The sequence below is a fragment of the Saimiri boliviensis genome, chromosome 3, assembly GCF_048565385.1.
Source record: "Saimiri boliviensis isolate mSaiBol1 chromosome 3, mSaiBol1.pri, whole genome shotgun sequence".
NCBI lineage: Eukaryota > Metazoa > Chordata > Mammalia > Primates > Cebidae > Saimiri > Saimiri boliviensis.
Genome location: NC_133451.1, coordinates 119,269,038 through 119,287,398, shown reverse-complemented (window position 1 = coordinate 119,287,398; position 18,361 = coordinate 119,269,038). Strand labels below are relative to the sequence as shown.

At 48.0% G+C, this 18,361-nt stretch overlaps 1 protein-coding gene across 1 annotated transcript; it reads right to left on the bottom strand.

The window, feature by feature from the left end:
- Positions 1–6,842: 6,842 nt before the first annotated feature.
- On the bottom strand, positions 6,843–16,486 carry TRIML1 (tripartite motif family like 1). Its single transcript, XM_003933817.4, has 6 exons — positions 15,962–16,486; positions 15,686–15,781; positions 13,186–13,416; positions 11,388–11,410; positions 11,120–11,217; positions 6,843–7,745 (listed from the first exon to the last, which is right to left on the bottom strand). Exons 1-6 carry the CDS (start codon positions 16,367–16,369, stop codon positions 7,195–7,197), a joined length of 1,407 nt encoding a protein of 468 aa, XP_003933866.3. The 5' UTR covers positions 16,370–16,486; the 3' UTR covers positions 6,843–7,194.
- Positions 16,487–18,361: the final 1,875 nt, after the last annotated feature.

Below are 18,361 nucleotides of genomic sequence, written 5' to 3'. Positions count from 1 at the left end.
GCAGTTTCTCCTGCCTCAGCCTCCCAAGTAGCTGGGACTACAGGCACACCCACCACACCCAGCTAATTTTTTTGTATTTTTAATAGAGACGGGATTTTACCATGTTGGCCAGGTTGGCCTCAAAGTCCTGACCTCAAGTGATCCACCCGCCTTGGCCTCCCAAAGTCTTGGGATTACAGGTGAGAGCCACTACGTGCAGCCTCCAGCTAATTTTTAAAACATTTTTTGGAGAAACGAGATCTCACTATGTTGCCTGGACTGGTCTCCGGTACCTGGACTCAAGTGATCCTCCTGCCTCGGCCTCCTAAAATGCTGAAGTTACAGGCATGGGTCACCCATGCTGGGACCAAGGACAACAGTTACTGCAGCAAAGAAAGAGTTTAATGATCTCTCAGCAATGGTGGGTGGCTGTTTCAGCCCTCGTCCTTAGCGAAGTTTAATCCCCTACCATAGTTCTGATCTGTTTTTATGAATGTACCTTTAATCTCCAGACAAGAAGGGGGATCAGTTTCCCTGGACTCCAAGTTTAACTATAACTACATTCCCCTCGTATTTACATTGGCCTCTGTGCTATAATAAGCAAAACAAAAAGAAGTTAGTAGGTGAGGTTAAAAGCAAGATTAAGTTGGTTATGTTAGAGTTCTCTCATTATTTTTAATTCTGCAAGGGTGGTTTTAGGATTAATTGGCATAGAAGTGTCTTCTTGGCTTGAACCTTCAACAGGATTTTCTAAGGCTATATTCTAGAATAAAAATGTGGGGGGGGCGGGGGGGGACTCACACCTTTAATCCCAGCACTTTGGGAGGCTGAGGCAGGCAGATCACCTGAGGTTGGGAGTTTGAGACCAGCCTGACCAACATGGAGAAACCCCATCTCTACTAAAAATACAAAATTAGCCAAGCATAGTGGTGCATGCCTGTAATCCCAGCTACTCAGGAGGCTGAGGCAGGAGAATAGCTTGAACCAGGGAGGCAGAGGTTGTAGTAAGCCAAGATTGTGACATTACACTCCAGCCTGGGCAACAAGAGTGAAACTCCATCTCAAAAAAAAAAGAAAAGTGTGTATGTGAGTGCCAATTGCTACGATCTACTCTATGAAAGAAGGACCAGACAAAAGGCAACATTTGTGCTACATTCACAAGCCGCCAGACCCAGGCCCGGGGCCACCTGACTGGAAAGTGAGGGACTCGGGATGCCGTCAGCTCTGCCTGACTTCCATCCTGCCTGTAAGTCACCAGGAAGAAACAAAAGTGAAGAATGGACGAATAAAAGAGATCAGTATACAAAGAGGATAGAGCGCATTTCTGTTTAAATACGTGAAATCTATATTCAAATTCAGGCAGAAAAATAGAAAAGAAATGAGACAGAGGAGGAGGAAAAAATATTTCCCAACTTTTCACCTACTGACTTCATCACAAGACAAAGTTACACGAACCCACTGAGCTCTTTCAGCCGGTTCTTCCACTCAGCTTAGAGAATCCTGTAGCCTTTTCACATGGCACCTCTTCCTATTTTAACACGACATCCCGGGATTCACCCTCTAATCATAGAAGGAAGCTACCCAAACCAGACTGCAAAATATTGATCCCAATTGTAATGAGTCCTTAGGAGTTTATCGAAAATCTTTTATGCTTTCAGCTTTGCCTGTAAACAACATCATTTTACTCACAGACAAAGAAGATTTTGCCAATAGCAGACAGCCCGTGTCCCTGGTGGAGCCGGCAGGGCACGTCTGCTGGAAGTGAGCCTCCCTGTGCTGGCCGTGACTTGGGCACAGTGGGTTCAGCACTTCAAGGTGCTTTTGCCCTGGTCCTGAACAAGCTTGGCCTCAGCCCCTGGAGGCAAATTTGCACTCGGTGTGACTGTGAGCCTTGTGACTATGAGCCTTGTGACTGTGTGCCTTGTGACTGTGAGCCTTGTGACTGTGTGCCTTGTGACTGTGTGCCTTGCTTTCCAAGAAGAATTGAAGGACTTTCCCTCTTCTTCCCCTTCTCCTCTGCTTATATCTTTGATCTGTGTTAGTGTTCTACAGCTAGTCTAACAAACCATCACGCATTTTATGGTTTAAAACAGCAGATGGTCGGGCACCGTGGCTCACACCTGTAATCCCAGCACTTTGGGAGGCCAAGGTCGGCGGATCACAAGGTCAGGAGTTTGAGACCATCTTGACCAACGTGGTGAAACACCATCTCCACTAAAAATACAAAAATTAGGTGGATGTGGTGGCACATGCCTGTAATCCCAGCTACTCAGGAGGCTGAGGCAGGAGAATTGCTTAGACCGGAGAGTTGCAGGTTGCAGTGAGCCAAGATCACACCACTGCACTCCAGCCTGGGTGACAGAGCAAGACTCCATCACAAACCACCCCACCAAGCAATAACAACAAAAAACCCACAAATTTATTGTCTCACAATTCTGGAGGTCTCAGAGGTCTGATGTTATTTTGACTAGATTAAGAGTGGGTGTAGGCAGGTCTGCGTTCCTTCTGGAAAACGAGCGGAGGAGTTGTCTCCATGCCTTTCCCAGCCTCTAGAGGCTGCCTGCATTCCTTGGCTGGTGGTCCCTTATTCCCATGTTCACAGCCAGGAGAGCAGCCTCTTCTTTCCTCTCTGCTTCTGCCCTTAATCTCATCCACAGGTCTCTCTTCTCAGGACCTGCACCATTCTAAATGGTTATTGCAAGCTGTTGTGGCAGATACACAACATTTAGCATTGCTCATGCATTTCAGAGCACTGCAGCCGGCTGCCAGCTTTTCTCAGGTGTAAGGCAGACGCTGCCCCATTGTGTAACCACAAGCTCCATGGATGCACAGTCAGTTGTCACAGGGGCCTGAAGCCCCTCTTACCAGACATGATGTGAGGGGATAGTGAGCCCACCCTTCTCCCAGAGAGGGGAGATCTAGACACCAAGAGGCTCAAATTAGTCCTTCCAAAGAAAGCTTCCATGAAAAGAAAAAGTTTAGACAAAATACTCTTTTTTTTTTTGAGACGGAGTTTCGCTCTTGTTACCCAGGCTGGAGTGCAGTGGCACTATCTTGGCTCACCGCAACCTCCGCCTCCTGGGTTCAGGCAATTCTCCTGCCTCAGCCTCCTGAGTAGCTGGGATTACAGGCACGCACCACCATGCCCAGCTAATTTTTTGTATTTTTAGTAGAGACAGGGTTTTACCATGTTGACCAGGATGGTCTCGATCTCTCGACCTCATAATCCACCTGCCTCGGTCTCCCAAAGTGCTGGGATTACAGGCTTGAGCCACTACACCCGGCTAGACAAAATACTCTTAACAGAGTTTATTTGAGCATTAAGGCGTTCATGAGTCTGCAGCACTTGGACATGCAGAAGACGTTCAGAGAGGTCTGCTCCAGCAGAGTGAGCTTTTTTTTTTCTTTCTCTTTTTTTTTTTTTTTTCAGACAGGTCTTTCGCCTAGACTAGAGTGCAGTGGTGCAATTTCAGCTCACTGCAACCTCTGCCTTCTAGGTTCAAGCGATTCTCCTGCCTCAGCCTCCTGAGTAGCTGGGACTGCAGTACCCACCACCACTCCCAGCTAATTTCTGTATTTTCAGTAGAGATGGGGTTTCAATGTGTTGGCCAGGCTGGTCTTGAACTCCTGGCCTCATGATCCACCTGCCTCAGCCTCCCAGAGTCCTGGGATTAGAAGTACGAGCCACCACGCCTGGCCAACAGCAAGCTTTTATAGGCTGACCATGAAAGGACAGGAATTATTGGACTGACTCCAGCCAGGCGTCTGCCCTATTTGAGTGTGATCCTGGGAAAAGTCCCTGCTTATATAACTAGCAGCTAGTTGGCTGTTTGTGACCAGTCGTAGTTGGCTGTTTGTGATTGACTACTAGTTGATTGTTAGTGACTGCTTACTAGTTTGCCTTTCTTAATTGGTTGCTGGTTCTTTGTTTTTTGTTTTTTTTTGGTTTTTTTTTTGTTTTTTGTTTTTTTTTGAGACAGAGTCTTGTTCTGTTGCCAGGCGCCAGGCTGGAGTGCAGTGGCACTATCTTGGCTCACTGCAACTTCCGCCTCCCGGGTTCAAGCAATTCTCCTGCCTCAGCCTCCCGAGTAGCTGGGACTACAGGCAAGTGCCACCATGTCCAGCCATTTTTTTTTTTTTTTTTAAAGTAGAGACAGGGTTTCACCATGTTGGCCAGGATGGTCTCGATCTGTTGACCTTGTGATCCACCCGCCTCGGTCTCCCAAAGTGCTGGGATTACAGGCATGAGCCACCGCGCTCAGCTGCTGGTTGGCTTTTATGATTAATTGCTAGTTGGCTGTTTGTGATCAGTTGCTGGTTGGCTTTTTAAAATTGATTCCTAGTTGGTCGTCTGTGACTGGTTGCTATCTGGCTGTGTGTGATTGGCTGATTCTTGGTTGTTGTTCCCCCCACAAAAACACTTAGGGCCATTGTCAGTTTCCAAAGAAGGAACCGGCTAGGCGCGGTGGCTCAAGCTGTAATCTCAGCACTTTGGGAGGCCGAGGTGGGCAGATCACGAGGTCAGGAAATCGAGACCATCCTGGCCACCATGGTGAAACCCTGTCTCTACTAAAAATACAAAAAAATTAGCCAGGCGTGGTGGCGGGCACCTGTAATCCCAGCTACTTGGGAGTCTGAGGTGGAAGAATTGCTTGAACCCAGGAGGCGGAAGTTGCGGTGAGCCGAGATTGCGCCACTGCGCTCCAACCTGGAGTCAAAAAAAAAAAAAGGAACCTAATAAACACTATAGCACAGCTTTATACTTGTTAAACGGTCAAGAAGTACATAAATACTACAATAAATATGGCACTTTACCTTGAAAAAGATCTGAAGTTTGCTGGTGAAAGTGGGCGTCAGAAGGATTATAGCCTATGAGTTATTCTGAAGTGGTAGAAGGAGGGTTTGCAGGAGGGACAGAGAAGAAAGGAAATCAGACAGAAAGCTGTCACACCAAACGTGCGTGCGTGCGTGTGGCTCATCACACGGGCGGTGAACTGAGGTGGCTGGCAGATGCTGAGGGGTGTCTGCCTGTGCGTGCGTGTGAGTGTGAGTGTTTTATGCCCTCCTGTGCAGCTGGATTCAGCTAAGTGCACTTGTCTCTGCTCACCTAGTGTTTTTCATGGCTGAAATCATGCATACACAAACATGAAATTCTCATTATGCTTGAATTGTTCTCTGATTGTTTGCATTGGAACAAATCTGCATTTTCAAAACAAGTGACTAGCAGAACTGAATGCATTTTTATATGAGCGATCTGATTGGATCCTCCTTAGGGAGATACGCCATCGGATCCGTAGCCTATCAAGCTATTAAACATAAGCTGTTTTCAGTTGTCAGGCATCTCTGGGTATTCTTGGACAGATGGTAAGAAACTGGAATCATTCTCCCACATTAAGAGCAAAATGGAGAAGACTGTGAGGATGTCTCACAGCAGAAAATGTAGGCAAGGAAGTGGTCTATCCTGGTCGGAAGGAATATTCACTGAATTCCTGTACAAAACATGTCAGCGACATACTGTATGATTCCAACTATATGGTGTTCTCGAAAAGGCACAGCTCTGCAGACATTATAAAGATCAATGGTTGCCAGGGGTTACTAGGGAGAGAAGGATGAATAGACAGAGCACACAGGATTTTTAGGGCAGAGAAACTACTCAGTACGATGCTATAGTGGTGGATACATGTAATTACACACTTGTCAAAACCCAAGGAATGTGCAGCACTTCTGAAACACATTGTGCCCACCGGTGAACCCCAATGTGAATCCTGGACTTTGTATAATAAAGATGTACCCGTCTAGGCTCATCAGTTCTAACAAATGTACCACTCTAGTGGGTGAAGGTGACCATGGGGAAGGTTGCCTGCAGTTTATAGGAAATCTCTGTACGTTTCTCTCAATTTTGCCGTGAACCTAAAACTGCTCTAAAAAGGCTTAAGACTTCCTCGAGTGATACTGTTTCTTACACAGAGATTTTCCAGCCCTCACTTACAGTACCCTGCAGTGAAGCTGAGCTCATCCGGAGCGGGAGGACCCAATTCACACTGCTGACATCGATCAGGCACACGTTCCTGTTTGGGGACACTCCTGCATCTCATCTGGTTTTTCTTGGGCAGCAGGAAAGAGTGGTAGCTTCTACACTGTGCATGATACAAATTGCAGAGACTCAAATGAGTGGCCCACATGTGGGAGCACAAAGGGATGGTCAGCAGCTCCAGATGACAATGCATGCACTTCTGAGTTCCTCTTCCAAAAAGGACGGGGAGGAGAGTGTTGGGCAGCCCTTGGAGGCAGAGGCCTTCAGGGGTTCCAGCCTAATAGGAAGAGACCCTGGGGTTAGGCTGGGCAAGAGTTGCTTACGAAGGAGAGCAGCGGCACTTTTAGAAACATTGCCCAGGAGACACAGGGCCTCTCCCACTCCTGTGGCTGGCCTCCCTTCTCCCAGACCAGTGTTTCTAATAGTAGATACCCTTTAAAAGGAAGGAAGCACATGGACATTGTGTCTGTCCTAAGTGCAAGAGAAGGTGGTCAGCGGATGGTACTAGGAAATGCCACCTCCCCCAGCCATTCTGTCACCTTTTAACACATTAACAGAGGTTCCAGCCTCTTGTGACTATGGAAACATGAATGGTATAATATTCACACAAATATTTGCAGTGCTCTGAACATGTCGGCCTTCCTGAGTACAAACACTGCAGGCTCATGCATGGGGAGGAAACGGGCTTTGGAGAGAAGGATGGAGACTGAGCCCCTCGCTGGCGCCCTGGAAAGGTGTGCCCGTGTCTCAGCTCCCCAGATGGACTGGACTCGCCCCAGCATGCCGAGCTCCACACCCAGGACAAAGACACATTGGAACAGCATAGGTTGACTCAAATCATTAAATACGCTTCAGGAGTGACCTACGTTTATAAATGCAGCTGATGGCAGTGTGATTCATGGTAACAGGGGCTCAATATTTGAGTGACCAGCACATACATGGGATAGTCTAGAGGATACGTTTAGTTAAAGACACAATATGCTCAGCTGTCTTCTATTGCTGTTGAAGCTGAGTGTGAGATTTGTCTGTTCGTTGTGGGAGCAAGTTAACGGAAACTCTTGGGGTGGGTGGGGGTTTCTTTCAGATCACCTGACGTTCACACTGTGGATGGCTTCATCATTTCAATAGTTATTATATCTTGGTCTCAGACCTAGCCCTCTGGAGGGCTCAAGGGCACACCCTCAGGCGTGGCTGTTCCGCGAGCAGATGGTGAGAGGGTCTGTGTTTGTGCCTTCATTTGGGAGGCAGGGGGAAAAGATAGGCCTGAGTGCGTCCTGGAAGGAGGTCGGTGGGAAGCTGTAGATGAGGGACTCGTCCGTACCGTTGTAGAACGCGATATGTCCGGATTCATAGTCCAAGAACACGCCGACCTTACACACCGGCTCTCTGACGTGCTGGCCTTTCAGAGGTGAGGAGACCCACAGACTGTAATCATCTCCAATTTTTAAGCCGATGAGCGAGAAGAGGTCCCCGGGCGGCTTGGGGAGGTTCCCCTTTCTGCTCACGGAGTCCTTGCAGATGCCCACCTCCCACTCTGTCTTGCTCCCCACCTCCACCTCCCAGTAGTGCCGCCCGCTGGTGAAGACCTGAGCACCCAGCACCGTGGCAGACTGGTCAAATCTTTCCGGGTTGTCGGGCAGCTGCTGTCTGCTTCCCCCGTACTTCACACTCTTCAGATCCTCGGACAACACCAGGTAGGGATTGGCTGTGGCTGGGTCCAGCGTTATGTCCGCTGCAAGAGGAAGAAAGAAGAAATTTTCCTTGGGCACGACTGAAAAACCTCTTACCTAGGTGAAATTTACATTGAATTCTGAATATTTAGTCCTGGTTTTTAAAATGTAATTTGGGGCTGGGTGCGGTGGCTCATGCCTGTAATGCAACACTTTGGGAGGGCAAGAAAGGCAGATCACAAGATCAGGAGTTCGAGACCAGCCTGGCCAACATGGTGAAACCGCGTCTCTAACAAAAATACAAAACCTAGGCCGGGTGTGGTGGCACGTGCCTATACTCCTGGCTACTCAAGAGGCTGAGGCATGAGAATTGCTTGAACCCAGGAAGTGGAGGTTGCAGCGAGCCAAGATTGCACCACTGCACTCTAGCCTGGGTGACAGGGTGAGACTCAGTCTCTCCCTATCTCTCTGTCTCTCTCTCTCTACACACATACACACATTTGGTTTAGAACAGAATTTCTGAGCCCTTCTTTCACTGTTCACAACACACAGCGTGAAGCTCTAAATGGAGAGAAGAGCCACGTGGAGGAGCCTTCGCCTGCCTGAGATGGGGAGGAGAATCCTGTGGGTGCAATACAAGTCGCCCTGTTACAAGACACCCTTAGAACTCCAAGCTGTGTTTCCACACAGGGACACCCTTTGTTGTCTGCATTCCTCTTAGCCATGGGGGGTTCTGGTTCTTCAGTTTGGGAGAGAAATAGCAGTTACCTTTGACTGAACTTCTAATGGCCAAACGTTTTCTATACGTTATCTCGTTAATTCAATGCCAGCATGCTTTTCTATCATTTTTACAAAAAAGAAAACAGGTTCACGAAGGTCAGGGAACTTCGCCAAGATTACACAGTCCCCAATCAGCTTTGTTCATGATGTCCTGACAAACGCAGCTTCCTGGGAGTTCAGTGCAGCACCGCGGCCATCCGATGAAGCACACACACTGTGAACGGACAGTCACATACAAGGTCTCCTTTTTTTTTAGACAGAGTTTTGCTCTTGTTGCCCAAGCTGAAGTGCAATGGCGCGATCTTGGCTCACTGCAACCTCCTCTCCCAGGTTCAAGTGATTCTCCTGCCTCAGCCTCCAGGACCTGGGATACAGGTGCCTGCCACCACACCCAGTTAGCTTAGTTTTCTTTCTTTCTTTTTCTTTCTTTCTTTCTTTCTTTCTTTCTTTTTCTTTCTTTCTTTCTTTCCTTCCTTCCTTCCTTCCTTTCTTTCTTTTCTTTCCTTTCTTCTTTCTTTCTTTCTTTCTTTTTTGAGATGGAGTCTTGCTCTTATTGTCCAGGCTGGACTGCAATGGCTCCATCTCGGCTCACTGCAACCTCCACCTTCCAGGTTCAAGCGATTCTCCTGCTTCACCTTCCCAAGTAGCTGGGGTTACAGGTGCCCACCACCACACCTGGCTAATTTTTATATTTTTAGTAGAGTCGGGGTTTTGCCAGGCTGGTCTCAAACTCCTGACTTACTTCATGATTCATCCACGTTGGCCTCCCAGAGTGCTGGGATTACAGGCATGAGCCACTGTGTCTGGCCAAGTTTTTTGTATTTTTAGTAGAGATGGAGATTCATCATGCTGGTCAGGTTGGTCTTGAACTCCTGACCTCGGGTGATGCACCCACCTCAGCCTCCCAAAGTGCTGGGATTACAGGCATGAGCCACCATGCCTGACTGAGGCCTCCAACTTCCACTCACTGTCCAGACAAGATCAGGTACACAATCATACCATTTCATACTTTTATTTATAGACCAGATCTTACCATAACTGATTATCTGTGTGATTAATGCCTGTCTCCTCAATTTCACTGAAAATTCTACAAAAGCAAAGGCGCCTGCTTTATTTATCATTGTGAGTAAGCTCAGCGCCTAATAGCCTAGGGGCCCATGGCAGGGCTTTATTAAACGCTCCTGAGTTCAAAGCTCCTTGCCTTCCTGGGAAGGTCAGATTGTCAGCCAGATAAAAGCTAAGCGCTCGTGTTGACCTCTCTCGGTGTCAGCCATACTCCATCTAAATCCCTGGAGCATTGCACAGGAACTGTTTGTTGAATGCTCCCTCACTGGGGTTTTAGAATCGTTTGTTTGTTTGTTTATTTTCTCTCCCCTCCCTCCAAGTTTCCATTTGTTTGTTGTTTGTTTGAAACAGAGTCTTACTCCATCCCCAGGCTGGAGTGCAGGGGCCTGATCTCGGCTCACTGCAACCTCCGCCTCCGGGTTCAAGCGATTCTCCCGCCTCAGCCTCCTGAGTAGCTGGGACTACAGGTGCACACCACCCCATCCAGCTATTTTTTGTATTTTTAGTAGAGACAGGGTTTCACCATGTTGGCCAAGACGGTCTTGATCTCTTGACCTCATGATCTACCCGCCTTGGCCTCCCAAAGTGCTAGGATTATAGGTGTGAGCTACCAGGCCTGGCTGGATTTTAGAATATAAATCAGCTTTCTTTTCCTTTGAGACAGAGTTTTGCTCTTATTGCTCAGGCTGGAGTGCAGTGGCACAGTCTCAGCTCACTGCAACCTCTGCCTTCCGGGTTCAAGTGATTCTCCCACCTCAGCCTCCCAAGTACCTGGGATTATAGGAACCACCACCACACACAGCTAATCTTCGTATTTTTAGTAGAAGCGCTGTTTCACCGTGTTGGCCAGGCTGCTCTCGACCTCCTGACCTTGAGATCTGCCTGCCTCGGCCTCCCAAAGTGCTGGGATTGCAGGCGTGAGGCCACTGTACCCGACTTAGGTCATCTTTTATCCTAACAGAATGGAGTTAGAAATATAGACACCCCTGCATGAGGGGGTGTGTCTGCCCATGCAAGGGGGGACAGAAGAAACAGAATTACAAAACCCACAAAGAAAGAACCAGGACCCCTTAGACAGAAAACAAAGCCAGAGGAAACCTCTCACTGCTTCTCTTTGCTCATGTTCAAAGACAGCCTGTGGCCCCAGCCCTCACTGATGTTCTGTGCTGTCCCCGATACTTTAACCAAGAGCCTAGTGTCAGAGAGTGAATATTTATTTATGTTTATGTTTTTGAGACAGAGTCTCACTCTGTCACCAGGCTATAGTGCAGTGGCACAATCTTGGCTCACTGCAACCTCTGCCTACAAGATTCAAGCGATTCTCCTGCCTCAGCCTCCCGAGTAGCTGGGACCACAGGCCTGCCCCACCACACCCAGCTAATTTTTGCATTTTCAGTAGAGACAGGGTTTCACCATGTCCAGGATGGTCTCAACTCCTGACCTCATGATCTGCCGCCTCTGCCTCCCAAAGTGCTGGGATTACAGGTGTGAGCCAAGGCACCCGGCCAGATAGTGAATGTTTGATACTGGAAGAACGTAAGCTAAAGTGAATTCTGTAGCCCCAGAGGTGTAATAAATCAGGCTGACTTACTGCTGAATTTTCTTAGCATGTCCTTCATTCCCGTGATGCGGCACAGACTCAGCTCTGTGGTGGTGGCCTCCGGACACTGAAGCAGGAGTGGCTGGCTCCTACAAGACAGCAGTGAGATTCACTCCACAGCTCAGACCGCGTGGCCTCGCCACCCAGAGAGTCGGTCTCATCTCTCCCCCAGCAACAGCACAGACCCCCATCACCACCCAAACTGGCCATCAGCGCCACTCACCCGCAGCTTGCATAGCTGAACAGAGGGAAAGCCTACCTTTCCAGGGCTCCTCTCACTTCCTGAGGGTGAAAAAGAAAGAAGGTTAGCGTGGTGCGCTTTGATCGTAGCACAGACGAAAGTCATTTTGCATCCAGTCCTTTGCAAAGTTCACAGAATCTGCCTCCCACGCAGCACACCATGAGTGGGAGCACGTGCAGCAAAGACAGCACCCCCAGTTTCTTTCAGGCATGTGCTGTGGTGAACACAGGATGTTTCTCACAGTGAGTAAAGAACACCTCGTCCATTTCTTTCTCTCCTAGCATCGCTTTGTCCAGGGAACCTGCTCTACAAACGAGCCAACCTGTGACTCTCATTCACCATCCAGCGAGAGGCAGAGATGCCCGGTGACAGCTGAGGATCACCGGGCCAGTGCCAGCTGCGGTGGTGCATTGGGAGGGCACTAGATGAAGCAGCAGCATTCTGTGGAACCAGTCTACAAAAGAGACCTGACGCTGGAGTCGGGTCACAGGGCTTATGTTTAAGAAGGTGCTGAGAGCCGGGGGCGGTGGCTCAAGCCTGTAATCCCAGCACTTTGGGAGGCCGAGGCGGGTGGATCACGAGGTCAAAAGATCGAGACCCTCCTGGTCCACATGGTGAAACCCCGTCTCTACTAGAAAATACAAAAAATTAGGTGGGCATGGTGGCGCATGCCTGTAATCCCAGCTACTCAGGAGGCTGAGGCAGGAGAATTGCCTGAACCCAGGAGGCGGAGGTTGCGGTGAGCCGAGATCGCGCCATTGCACTCCAGCCTGGGTAACAAGAGCAAAACTCCGTCTCAAAAAAAAAAAAAAAAAAAAGAAGAAGAAGGTGCTGAGGAACACAGTAGCCTAGAGGGCAAGGAATTGGAGCTCCCTGCACAGAACAGGGGGCTCTTCTGTCTATTTTTGTTATTTGTTTGAGGGAGTCTTGCTCTGTCACCCAGGCTGGAATGGTGGCGCGATCTCGGCTCACCGCAACCTCCGCCTCGCTGGTTCAAGCGATTCTTCTGCCTCAGCCTCCAGAGTAGCTGGGACTACAGGTGCGTGCCACCACGCCCAGCTTACTTTTTTGGGCTTTTAGTAGGGGTTTCACCATGTTGGCCAGGATGGTCTCAATCTCCTGACCTCATGATCTGCCTGCCTCAGCCTCCCAAAATGCTGGGATACAGGCGTGAGCCACCTCACCCAGCTGTTAATTTGCATATATATTTTTTTTTCTCTGTGACTCTAGCCAAAGACATATACATATATATATTAGCAGAGACGGGGTTTCACCATGTTGGTCAGGATGGTCTCAATCTGTTGACCTTGTGATCCGCCTGTCTCGGCCTCCCGAGGTGCTAAGATTACAGGTGTGAGCCACCACGCCCAGCCTCTCCCATCTATTAACTATCCGACAAACAGATGGCTTTAGTACCACAGGCGTGAATTATTAAATCAGTGCTGCTGTTAACCCATCCTGTAGATGACAATCATCTAGAGTTCATATCATAACGGTCTTTGTGAAGATTAAATTTAATATGCCCAGCACATAGTAAATATACATAATAAACCTTAAAAAAATTACCACAGCTGAGGTTGCAGAGAGGCAGGTATAGAAGAAATTGAAGCCATCCTCAGGCTTGGTTTCTCATTCTCTCTCTCTCTCTAAGTTCTATAAGTCTTTATTGACATATAGAATACTAATTATTTAGGAAAACTACTTTGGGACCAGAACTTAGCTTTTAAGATGAATAAAGAAAACATTGTTTCCCATGGCTTGAAGTACTACATGATTCTATGATTTTTCCCATTGCTCTCATGAATTCTATTCTCACCTCAAGAGTCTCCAAAGCCGAGCTTTGACTTTTGGACTCAATCTGTCCAATCATTTTGCTTAGGCTTCTGATCTGCTGGGTCAGTCTGGTCTCGTTGCTACTCAGTTTCCGCATGTTCTCTCTCTCTTCCTGTTCTAGGAGCTGGAGTTGCAGCTGCTCCTCCTCCTTCAGGAACTGGTGCATTTTCATGTATTCTGACACAACAACCTGTTTACAAGTCTTTGTTTCTTCCTGCCAAAACACACACACATACCACACATACAGAGACATACACACACACAGACATACACACAGACACACAAACACACACACGAAACAAAATTAGTATAAGAGAAATGTCCTTGTCTGTAGATTTTTAATCCTTCCAAGTCCTAGAGTTTCTTTCTTTCTTTCTTTTTTTTTTTTTTTTTTTGAGACAGAGTCTCGCTCTGTCACCAGGCTGGAGTTCAGTGGTGCAATCTCGGCTCACTGCAATCTCCGCCTCGCAGGTTTAAGTGATTCTCCTGCCTCAGCCTCCCAAGTAGCTGGGACTACAGGCATGCACCACCACACCCAGCTATTTTCAGTAGAGATGGGGTTTCGCCCTGTTGGCCAGGATGGTCTCGATCTCTTGACCTCATGATCTGCCCGCCTCGGCCTCCCAAAGTGCTGGGATTACAGACATGAGCCACCACACCCGGCCAAGTCCTAGAGTTTCATGGTAACAATTCCTGAAATCCAACACATAACACATGTATTCTATTGATAAGCCAAGGGAGACATTGATGTTTTCGGAGGTATGTGCACTATAGATACGTAAGTAAACAAAACCAAAATCTCTATTCCCAGGAGGCTGTCATTCTAGTTGAGAAAACCAAAAATGAATAATAAATGACAGGTCGTGATCAGGACTATGATAAAAATAAAGCAAAATTAAGAAAAATTATGAAAAATGTGTGACATTCATTCAACAAATATTTATTCAATAAAAGTAGGGTGTTGGATAACCAACAAGGAATAGAAATATACAAGGCAAATACTCTCACTTAAGACTTAAAAGTCGGGACTGGATGTGGTGGCTCACGCCTGAAATCCAAGCACTTTGGAGGCCAAGGTGGGCAGATCACCTGAGGTTGGGAGTTCAAGACAGCCTGACCAACATGGTGAAATCCCGTCTTTAAAGAAAAAAAAAAAAAAGGAATTAAAAGTCAGTCAGGCTCGGTGGCTCACGCCTGTAATCCCAGCACTTTGGGAGGCCAAGGCGAGTGGATCATGAGATCAGGAGATCAAGACCATCCTGGCCAACATGGTGAAACCCCCATCTCAACTAAAATACAGAAAATTAGCCAGGTGTGGTGGCGCATGCCTGTAGTCCCTGCTACTCTGGAGGCTGAGGCAGGGGAATCGCTTGAATCTGGGTGGTGGAGGTTGCTGTGAGTCAGGATTGCACCAGTGCACTCCAGCCTGGCAACAGAGCAAGACTCTGTCTCAAAAAAAAAAAAAAAAAAAGTTCAAAGTCTATTGGGAGAATCAGAAACACAGTTTAAAAAAATATCTAATTAAATATTTAGTCCTGGGGGGTGGGGAGGTGGGGAGAGAGAGCATGGGGAGAAATGCCAGATACAGGTGAAGGAGGGGAAGGCAGCAAATCATACTGCCATGTGTGTACCTATGCAACAATCCTGCATGTTCTTCACATGTACCCCAAAACCTAAAATGCAATTTTAAAAAAATGTAGTCCTTTGCTGTGACTGCTATGGAGCTAAAATCCAAATCCAGGAGTGACCTTGAGCATTCATCAGGTATAATTTAAACCACGATTTTGCTTTTGTATCTTTCTCTTTATTACTTTTTAATTTGCATCTTTCCCTCAATGCTTTTGAGATATTTCTTTTTCATTTATTTATTTATTTTGAGACGGAGTCACTCTGCCTCCAAGGCTGGAATGCAGTGGTGAGATCTTGCTCACTGCAACCTCTGCATCCCGGGTTAAATCGATTCTCCTGCCTCAGCCTCCCAAGTAGTGGCATGCTGCAGGTGAGCACCACCACGCCCAGCTAATTTTTCTATTTTAATTAGAGATGGAGGTTTCACCATGTTGGCCAGGCTGGTCTCCAACTCCTGAGCTCGTGATCCGCCCGCCTCAGCCTCCCAAAGTGCTGGGATTACAAGCGTGATCCACTGCGCCCGGCCAAGATATTTCTTTTTTAACTTGCTTTCCATCTTGTTATATGTTGATAAGTATCACCTTTGTTTTAAATAATTATATCAGAGCCATCGTAGAGGAAGCCACAATGTTGTCTAGCTGCACAAAGGGCTCTTCCTAGAGGTGGGGAAGTTTGAGCTGAGCCTTGAGATTCCCACAAGGACAGTCAGAAGTAGGCAGCCCAGTGGAAGGAGGCTGCATATTTTAGGGATGAACCTGGAAAAATGTGTGCTTTTTTCTAATATTTTGCTAAATTTCCCTTCAGTTCCCCTCATGGGGTCTTATACAGGCCCCAAAAGTCAAACAGACACTGACCTTGCACAGTATCACTCTCTCCTTCTCGTGGGCTAACACAGCCTGAGCTTCCTTTCTCCTTTTACGCAAAAGGTTTAGGATTTCCTGAAGTTTCTCCTGCAATAGAAACAAACTCTTTGTGGTGAATGAGCAGGGTACCAGGTGGCAGCAGGACCCGCCCAAGTCTGCGATGTGGTACTGGGAGAGCACCCAGGACTGTCCCCCACAGAGGACGCTAGGAAGGTCCTCGGGGGAGCCTGGGCTGAGTTCGGGGTTCCTGCTGAGCAGCTGTCTTACTCTGTGCTGCTCCTCAGCCTCGCTGGACAGATGCCCTCTGTTTCCACCATGGCTCTGGGCCGCGAAGGCGCTGCCACCCTGCTCGTCGTCGGACAGCGCCTTGGTGGCGACGGGCGTCCTCCCGTGGCTGCCTGGCTCATCCTCGCTCTGCAGCACCTGGGACCGGAGCTGCCGGCCGATGGTGGCCAGCCTCCCCAGACGCTCGTTGGGCTGGAAATGCGGGCCCTCCAGGGTCCTCCAGCACTCAGGACAAGACAAAGGCGTGCTGTGTTCCTCCCAGCTCCTCAGGAGACACACCAGACAGAAGCTGTGCCCACACTCGGTGGTCACTGGGCTGCTGAAATAGTCCAAGCAGATGAAGCAGCTGAGTTCTTCCCTGAGGCTCTCCATCAGATCTGCTGTGGACATTTTCTGGAGGCTGGACAAGGGGCAAGCTTCCACCTCTGCTCTGAGACCAGCACACCCTCCCCGCAGTCCCACAGTTTTGAGTAACTTGTGGGCGATCTGTTGCTACGTTGTTATGACACAAAACCCTTCTCTCTCCTGTGCCTGGTTTCACCCACTGACACACACTGTCCCACACAAAGCCAATTATGACGTAATGTGGAACTCTTGTGCTCTGGGCTCTTCACCAGCCCAAACCTTGAGTCTTATCTCTGTACAAGGTACGCATGCTGGAGGCTGAGCATTCTGGCTTCTAACACGGTTACCATTTGGAGAATTGGTTGTTGTACAGAAACATACCTGTGGAACCATCTAAACACGTGGGTTTTAGGCTAGAAGGTTGGGTAATTTGGTGTAAACCAGTTAAGAGGCTTGAATTTTGATGATCTCTAATAATACCTGAATTGGAAATTTGGTCCAAATCTTTTGGGAAACTCCAGTAATAAAACCTAGTTGAGTATAGTCCTTTCTCACTAGCCCTCTTCTCTGCTTGATGAAAGCCTAAGCTTTCTGCTCCTTCACTGGGTACTGTGGACTTTTATTGAGTTTTATTCATCCCAACGAAATGAGATCTCTTCTACCGAGTATTCCCTGGTTTTAGGTGCACAATGTTTACTGTTCTTCCCTGCAGAGCCTAGTACTTACCCATCTGCCATCATGGAAAGCATCTAAAATGACATTCTAACTGGAAACTGCCTCAAGAGTCTATCCCACTAGGGAGCAGAGAGAAAGAATTATATTTTAGTATAAATGCAATTTTGCTCACTTATTTTCACTCATTGAAAATTTCCAGACTAGGCCCTTTCAAATCCCTGATTCTCTACCAGTTCTTACTGGACAGAAATTAAATGCTGACTGCCCGTGGTGGCTCACGCCTGTAATCCCTGCACTTTGGGAGGCCTAGGCAGGCAGATCACCTGAGGTCAGGAGTTTGAGACCAGTCTGGCCAACATGGTGAAACCCCGTCTCTACTAAAAATACAAAAAAACTTATCTGGGCGTTGTGGTGTGCACCTGTAATCCCAGCTACTTGGGAGGCTGAGGTAGGGGAGCTGGTTGAACCAGGGAGCTGGAGGTTGCAGTGAGCCGAGATTGCACCGCTGTACTCCAGCCTGAGCTACAGAACGAGACTCTGTCTCAAAAAAGAGAAAGTAAATGCCTAGTATGGAGTCCGTGCACAGTGAACACTGAGATCGGGGCCACATGCCATAGATTCACTGTGCCCTCTGGTCCCCCTGTCCTGCCCCACTTCCGCTCACTGCATGCTGAGAAGTGGTGCCTCCAAAACTCTTCCTCAAAGCCCAGAGAGCTGGCCTCCCCACTCCATCCTCACGCTCCATTTCTGCCTCCATCCCTCACGCTCCAGCGAAGCAGCCTCCCACAGGGTGGGTGCATTCACAGGTTATTCCGTTGATTGGTTTCTGACTTTCTTTCTTTTTTTTTTTTTTAAGAAGGGGTTTCACCGTGTTGGTCAGGCTGGTCTTGAACTCTCAACCTCAGGTGATTCACCTGCCTTGGCCTCCAAAGTGCTTGGATTACAGGCGTGAGCCACTATGCCTGGCCTGGTTTCTGACTTTCAAGGAACCAACTCTGACTTCTTTCCCACTTATCTCCACAGGATGTTAGATGTTCTCTTATCCTGAACTTGGGGAAAAAGACGTTTCCTGGCTCAGAATGTTTTTTCCTCCACCTTCCTTTCTCCTAGTCAAAACCCACATTTCTGAAATCATTAATTCAAAATGCTTTAATCCTGTATATCCTTTGTAAAGTTTACATGAATTACTAGGATGAGGTTCTAAGCTATGAAGAAAACAGAGCAAAGAGTTATACTACTGAAAAGAGGAAGCCAAGGGGCATCACGGTGTCATCCAGGATACGGACTAGTCACAGCTTCCGAATATTGCTGTCAGTTAGTCTTGCTCTGTTGCCCAGGCTGGAGTGCAGTGACGCGATCTCG

Coding starts and splice junctions, on each gene's coding strand:
- TRIML1 (XM_003933817.4), bottom strand. CDS start 16,369: ATGTCCACAGCAGATCTGATGGAGAGCCTCAGGGAAGAACTCAGCTGC. Junction 11,411..13,185: donor CGGCTTTGGAGACTCTTGAG/GTGAGAATAGAA, acceptor TTTCACCCTCAG/GAAGTGAGAGGAGCCCTGGA. Junction 7,746..11,119: donor CATGCTAAGAAAATTCAGCA/GTAAGTCAGCCT, acceptor TTCCTCTTGCAG/CGGACATAACGCTGGACCCA.